The sequence below is a fragment of the Tachysurus vachellii genome, chromosome 21 (genome assembly GCF_030014155.1).
Source record: "Tachysurus vachellii isolate PV-2020 chromosome 21, HZAU_Pvac_v1, whole genome shotgun sequence".
NCBI lineage: Eukaryota > Metazoa > Chordata > Actinopteri > Siluriformes > Bagridae > Tachysurus > Tachysurus vachellii.
The window spans coordinates 10,194,761-10,202,603 of record NC_083480.1 but is presented as its reverse complement, the minus strand read 5'-3'; the positions used below and the strand labels follow the sequence as shown (position 1 = coordinate 10,202,603).

Below are 7,843 nucleotides of genomic sequence, written 5' to 3'. Positions count from 1 at the left end.
AGTTGGTCCCAATGGTGTAACTTCATTGCAGAGATTTTTCTCCTGATCACAGCAAGTGAAACATCTTTACAAAAATTGTTGTAGCTTGAGCCAAAACAGGGCCTGGATGGGGAGCCTGCTGTCTGTTGCACATCATTCACACATTGAGGACTCAATCACAATCCTCTAAAGGTGCAGGAGGAATTTCTGCCACCGTTCCCAAGTGGCAATGGGACATACATTACCTGGCACTTAGCAACAGTGAACATACCTCATAGTTGCTATAGAAATGTACCTGTGTGCTGTGAACTTTGCACAAATGTCTCACAGATATAGAGCGTCTAGCTGTTGTCATATTTTTTTGTAAACCTATATCAAGACAACAAAAGAATTGTATTCGAAATGCAAAATATTGGAATAAGCTAAGTATCACCATTGTCAAGAACAATTTCCTTTCTGCAGATATTTCACCGTCGGTGTCTTGGATTTTGTTTTGTTTTTTTGTTGCGTTTGTCGAATGCCGTGCCTGTGATCTTGTACATGGAGCCAGATGGACATTATAGTGCTGATTGGTCAGATTATTATAAGTAACTATTTGATAAAGTAACACATCATGAGTGTCTTTGATAGGTTTGGTTTATTTTTGTGCTAGAGATGAAACGAAACTGTTTGTTTTTTTTTTTCTTCATTTATTTTTCAGTGTACATTAACACCTAAGAGGACCACATGCTAACGGTTGAGGCTGTTGGTGAGCTTGAATATAACAAATCATAGTGAGAAAGACCTTTAAACATAAAGCAAAAACGTCATGATGCCACGGCACCTCTGCCTCTGCCACTCTCTCCAGGATGCGCTCCTGCCATTGAGTTTCATTTTCAAACGTTTGTGAAAGTACAGCAAAAATCACTGTTTTCGATTCATTTCTTAACTTCCTTTTCCAAGAAGGTAAAAAATCAGTTACAAAAAAAAAAAAAAAAAAAAAAATCATTACATACAGCACTAGGTTTGTCAATCTGCTGTATCGCAATAGATATGTCATGGATATGAATTATTTTGAAGTCACATTAATCTAATCCATGTGCACACTGTTCGGTTTGTGGAATTTACTCAGTTTCTCCCAACCTTTTAACAGAATTGAGATAAATATCAACAAAGGGCAATTTCTCTCAAACCACAAAGCCTGTTCGACAATTTGTGGATCCTCGAGTAACCGCTAAGTTTTAGTAAATCCATGTGAAGTGTTGTCATGTGCTCTTATTTCCTTCATCTAGTTCAGTGAAGGTGGTTGTAAAAGGGCTCCCTAATGTTCACCCGATAACTCATTTTTTTTTTTTAGGTTAAACAATAATTTAAGTATTGATCATAAAACCCATTCCTCTAAACTATTCCCTATTTCTGTTCTCCAGTGGTTCTAGTGTTTCGCTTTTCATATTAGCTTTTCTTTGTAATTGGATATTAGTGAAAATATATTTTTCATATCACCAATTGTTTAGAATTTTTCCTGCTTATTATTACTTGAGGCAAATATAATTAGCTCATTTACCTACATTTAACAACTGAACCCAATTAGTTGGCTTATGAATACTGTAACCTGTGTTACAACATTTCTGTTTATTCTATTTAAACATTTCCTTTATTTATATGAATCCAGAGAAATAATCATAACATTTGAATCTGTGACAAAAAAATGAAAAGCTGGTAATTATAAATTTACAGACGTTACCAAAAGGTGTGATTATATTCTAATAAATGTTCAGACACTGATTTTCTAATTTGCATCTTTGTCAGCTCCACGCATGGTATCCTATGCATATATTGTAGAATTTATTTTCCAAATTCTAACAAATGCACATTTCTGAAAGTGGCAATAATTAGCTCCAGGCTGTTTAGACAGATATACTGAAGTTATACCACACTGAAAGGTGTGCATGAAAAGCAGGTGGAAATCATAAGAAATAAAACCTCTGCACAGGAATATAGACAGTTTCTCTGAAACTAATATGGGGGGGAAAAGTCTGTGCTGACCACAAATTATTTATATGGCAACCGCAAACTTTGATTTGTCTGTCAGTGTCCTTCATGGTAATGATGAGTACTGTGAATTTTAAAAACATACTCCTGTTGATTCTCTGGGGAAATCAGTACGAGACCAAACCACCGGGTTACTTTGGAATTTTCTTTTGAAGCGTTATGTAATATTAATGGAAATCATCGAGCGTGTCTGTGTGTGCATGTGTGTGTGTGTGTGTATTGATCAAACACACAGTTTACGCGATACAGAGGTACAAAAAAAAAAAAAAAAAAGAAGCAGCACTGAAATCTGATTTATGGAGTGTCTTCTTATTACAGGCAATAAACTCTGGTACCAGGTTGGTCGTGGTCACATTGTCACGTTACTCACAAATCGTTTAACACAGGAGGACAGATACTGGGGCAAAAAAGATGGTAAGCCTGGACTACTGAAGGCTAAATAATGTGTGTATTGACCATGACAATGTGTAACAATAAGAGCGCCTCCTCAATACCCCCAAAAGCACGAAGGACTATTTCTGATGTATATAATGTATACAACACATTTTTTCTGTAGAGGTATTAATCTATGATAGTGAGGGGACATTACAAATGACTAAAAAAAAAAAAATTACAGAATGTCAACGGTGAGTGTGTATGTCTGTTTGCCACTCTGTGAAAATGTGCTGTCTCCAAGTTTACATATCGCTATAAGAATCTATTTATTCTGTGCTGAAAGACTTTTTTTTTTGCTTTTAGTTCACACATCGGTGCCCATCACGATCAAAATGATTCACAACTGAACCTGACCTGTTTGTTTTTTTATATCCAGTAAATTTTGCCAGTGTACACTTCTGTGCTCCACAGCTGTCCTGAGCAGTGTGTTTGTACTAGCACAGACACACACCAGAGCTCTTGAAGAATCAAAGTGGATGTGCTCATTTCATATTCTTGTACCCTTAAACTGCATGGAAATCATAACATTTTTAATAAATTATTGCAAAAAATGTTTTTTATTAATAAAATAATTAAAAAATATATATATAAGGCTGTTTTCTTTCATATTGCTGAAATCTGACGATCAGAACATTAATGTCAATAATAGTGGTTTATATATTAGAAAAGAAATTCTATTATAATTACACAATAATCCACAATACTTTAATAAGATCCTAAAATAATTAATTGTACATTATTGTATAATTCTGATGTAAGTACTATCAGTGTCATATATATAAATGTATAAGAATCATTTTATTGTATTATATTTTATGTTAATCATATTGCAAATATTAATGTGGGTTAATAATATTGTAAAAAAAGATATATATTAATATTATACTTTTCCTGTAATTACTACCATACTATTATTAGATATAATACTATTGTATCTAAATTATACATATTTTTACTATAATAATCTAATGAAAGAATACAATTGTTTATCTTTAGGAATATTAATATATTTACAAAATACACACACAAACACACACACACACAGTGAGGTAAATAAGTGACAGATCGACGGCCCCACAGCTAACAGGAAGGACGGAAAATGAGTTCAGAGTTTTCTTGTCAGAGATGCTGCTCTGTCAAGCCGTCAAATATTTAGCATCTAAGCACTTGACTAAGGGCTCAGAGGCCCGAAGCTTTGTATGGTGCGCACGTCGACTGCTGAGTTTCACAGAGGGCTTGGCTTGTTCTGGATACCAGCCACACAGGTCTTACCTTCTTAAGCAAGTTCTACTCAGAGCCCTCTAACTGAGGAACCCTGGGATTCCCTAAGAGAAAAAAACAGGTCTGAGATTTCACACACTGAGTTGCAAGCAGATTTGGTATAATCTATGTATTATATGCGGAAGTCTTAAGATCCCTTAAGAATCATTTATTAAAAAATTATCGTTTGGTATTAATTGATTGTTTTGTGACGCAAGAACTTGCAGACACTCGCCTTTCCTCTTTCAGTGCTATTACCGCTCTGTACATAAAAGCCGTGCTCCAGCGTGTGTGCGGCTAGTTTAACTGTGCATTCAGAAACAGCGGCTGGATTAACCACAGTAGGGTTGTTATATTGTATTTAATGATAAAGATGCAGACATCCTAACCTCCTTATTAAGTGTCAGACACTGATACAGAAGTTATCAATCAAACTCTGAGACCCTGATCAAAGTAAAAGAGCATGCGATCATCCGTGGTGCACTTTTACTGCCTCTAGAGCATGTTTGTATGCTTCGATCAGGAGAAAATGAAGTCATTATCACGACAGAACAACTATTAGGACATCAGTAAATATAGAACAGCCTGGCATCACAGCGTACAAAGGCTGTGTTCTGTGTACAGAAGCTGTTCTAACAAGAGACTGTTCTAGATTTTATAGATATACATCATCAAAATAATAAAAATATGTTTAAGTAAACGCTATCATGTGTCCTCCCTTTGAGAACTTTACCAGCTCCTGAGTGGTGGAAAAAAATGTTTTAAACTAACATGTAAATAGCATGTAATGTAAATTTTCCCTTTAACCCTGATGATCTACTCATTTTATACATCATTGCTAGGCTTCAGATTCTGTACAAAGTTGGCCACATAATCAATCACATGCTACTAAATCAAATCAAATCAAAACTGAAACTGCATCATATCGCCGCAGATGCAGTGGTAGCGAATATAAATCCCATCACATCATGTACTCTGTGGTTTACAGCCAAAAAGCAACATGACAAAATCAAGTGATCTCGGCTCTGACTGTGGTGTTGACACGAAATGCAGCTTCAGAGCATTTTTCTCATGATTGTTGAAATAAACCCAGACTCTACACACTCACTACTGTTAGAAAAAGAATCATTTATTACTACACAAACTTCAGAGGAGTTTCCAGTTAAATAGCACAACATTTTGGTTTTACGTTGTAATAGTACAAATATCCATTCTTCTGTATAAGAGCGCTCCACACGTTCCAGCATGGGCTCTGATGCACCTCCTACTGACTGAACTGTGTGTGTGTGTGTAGACGGTGCAGGATCTGCGTGGAGCGTTAGGTAAGACACGGCTACAGAGTCAGCGTGTCGATGTTGAAGATTTTGACAACGTTGTCCGCTCCAGCGCTGGCTAACTGGACAGAGTTAGTGTTTTGGTGTTTCTTGTCAAAATCATCACTCTGATCCTGTTGACAGACTCGGGGCCTCCAGCGTAGTCTCTTCACCACCAGTGTGTGACTTTGACTGCAGGCACGACAGCGGTCAAGGAAAACTGTAGCCGAGGGGAAGGCACGTTTACAAAAACCCATAATTCTCCTCATCTCTCTTGCCTTCTCAGGCTTTTCCTTTTTCTCACTTGAATCCTGTCTCTTTAGGTCACTGGTCTCCCCCTGCCTCATCTATTCTGCTTACGTACACACGAACATGTTTATGCACCGACACACGTGTTCTGTAAATCCATTTTAATTTTCCATTGTACGTGTTGAAAAATGTCACTCATGCAAGAAAAACTCATTACCCTCAGGTGCAGTGTGTTATCACCAAACTGGAGTGGAGTGAAAAAGCTGTGACCAATGTTTAAGAGGCAATTCACAGCTGGGGGACAAGTGAGAAAACACTGAGCGGTGTAGAACACGCAGCATGACCGCTGGAGCTTGCTCCTGTATTATTCTGTTTGCCGAGTTCCAAGCAAAGTGAAATTGCTTTGATCTGATTCGGGTTCGCACAATCCAAACATGACTTTACAAGAAAACATTTCCAACAAGAAATATCTTGTTCCTTGCAGGACAAGATAAAAAAATAAATACATCTTGACAACATAAACACTAGTGTATGCTGCGGATAAGACGGCTGGTATGAATCTTTGTGCCAAGGGACATTAAGACAACAATGAAGCAGAAGTCAGGTGTAAGCACTTTTAAATAATAAGCAGCTTCTCCATTTTACTAACCAAAGATGCCATTGTCTGACTGGACAAGACCAAGGCTAATGAATGACTGTGCTGGCAGTGTTAAACAAACGTCTTTTACGTCCCACATCCTTTCACCTTCTGTGAACTGGCTTTAATTCCAGGTAAAAATTTATTTGCATTGGGTCTGACGGCTGGAGAAACACTATGCCGAACTATAGACGTTGGCTCACGTGCACAACAAGCTCATGCGGAACAGAATACAAACATTTGTTGAGTGTCATTTTGTTGAGCAAACCAGACAAACACGTCCCCGAAGATTTTCATTCACTGAGGAAAATATGACAAAACTGAAGCAAATGTTTTACAAGTGTGAGTACAAATAACGGAACGGAGCCAGTGCTAAATAATGACAAAATAAATAAATAACACCAAAAACCATTCAGAGACTTTTGTAGGTTTTTCAGCCCAAATATCCAAACACTTCTAAATTCCAGTTCTGTCTTCTGGCATGCATTTAATTTGAAGTGCAGTTTATTAGATAGCAAGTCAGAAAATCCTGTATGCAATCCATAAACCATATAAAGCATATGCAGTACTGTATGATTCACCTCTTGCAGATGATGTTTTCATTTCAGCTTCAGTAAACTGCTTGGGCTTGAGATCTGTCCTACAGGAGCTCTTGGACCAGTTGTTTCAGTCCACATGTGAGTGCAATGTTTGTACCTTGCATCTCTTTTCCTGCATCAGGATCTAGTGTACACCGATTAAATAGAGAGCCTTCTGTTCCCTTCACCTGCACCAGCCATCGATAACACATTGTCGAATTGTTTAAGTGAAAAAGAGGAAGACAAAAAAAAGAGACCAAAAAATTCTCTCTCAGATCAAGAGAGAATTCAGAATTTCTGAGTAAGTTAGTAGTTTTCACCGGATCAGAACTTACAGTCTGATATCAGATCAGAGAAAACACTCCTCTGAGATGAAGGAGCTTGTGTGGAAAGTGTTAACTATGTAACTTTAACCTTTTTAAGTCCTAAACCAGGCGCAAAACAAAGGATACGATGCATCGCTTTCAGCACACCTGCTCCAGTCTGATCCTGAAGACAGATCATCCACTGGCCTCCATTTATACAGAACGATCTGTCCGCTCTCCAGACCCACCGCTATGAGGTAGCTACAACACAGTGAGTGAAACAGTGATGTTAGATAAATGAGCAAAAAAATTTCTGCTTAAAATGTCTGAATCCTGAAAGTGCTAGTCAAGAGTGTCAAAGAGGCTTCAGATTTTTCTTCTGCTTTCTCTCTTTTCTACCATCGATTTATCATCTCTTCGATAAAGTGAGTGTTCGTGTTAATGACCTTTTTTTTCCAATGTTAAATTATATGCAAATTAAAGCATACACACAGTAAGAACAATCTAATTTTATATAATGTGTGTTATAGTCTTTTAGGAAGAATAAAATCTTTAAATTTAGTTCTATAATCTAGTCTAGTGTGTGTAATATGATGTCAGAGAAATATACATAACTCCGCCTTGACGCTGTAAGTGCGAGATGTAGCGTTCACATATGCTTGACTAATCAGCTTCACGTGGATATCTAGACCTCACCATTGTGTGATTTTTGACATACAGTACTAGTAATAATTAGCTGAGCTATACAGCTTTCATGACACTCTAATGTACTGGTGGGTGATTCCTGCTGAATTAAGACTTTATAAATGTTTATGTAGGTATGTGTCAGTTGCCATAAAGGGCCTACATGCAGGTGTCATACTGCCTTAGGAATATTTTCAAAAATACAACAGATATTCGTTTGTAATTTGTTTATTTTTGTTATGGATAAAATCTAATATAGTGGTGTGTTTATATGTGTATTAGTTATAAACAGCTCATTAAAACCCTGCAGTGTTTGCTGCACAGTGGGGCAGAACATCTGCTTTGGTGTTACTTGTGAGAGTAAAATGCACC

At 37.1% G+C, this 7,843-nt stretch overlaps 1 protein-coding gene across 2 annotated transcripts in view; it reads right to left on the bottom strand.

Annotated features, from left to right (window-relative positions):
- Positions 1-4,813: 4,813 nt before the first annotated feature.
- elp2 (elongator acetyltransferase complex subunit 2) overlaps positions 4,814-7,843 on the bottom strand; it is a 29,242-nt gene continuing 26,212 nt past the window's right edge. For both annotated transcript variants that reach the window (XM_060896906.1, XM_060896907.1), the window contains 2 exons: positions 6,935-7,048; positions 4,814-5,210 (listed from right to left, as the gene is read on the bottom strand). In XM_060896906.1, the coding sequence (XP_060752889.1) occupies positions 5,039-5,210; positions 6,935-7,048 (286 nt within the window). In that variant the 3' untranslated portion in view covers positions 4,814-5,038. The remainder of the gene's footprint in view (positions 5,211-6,934; positions 7,049-7,843) is intronic.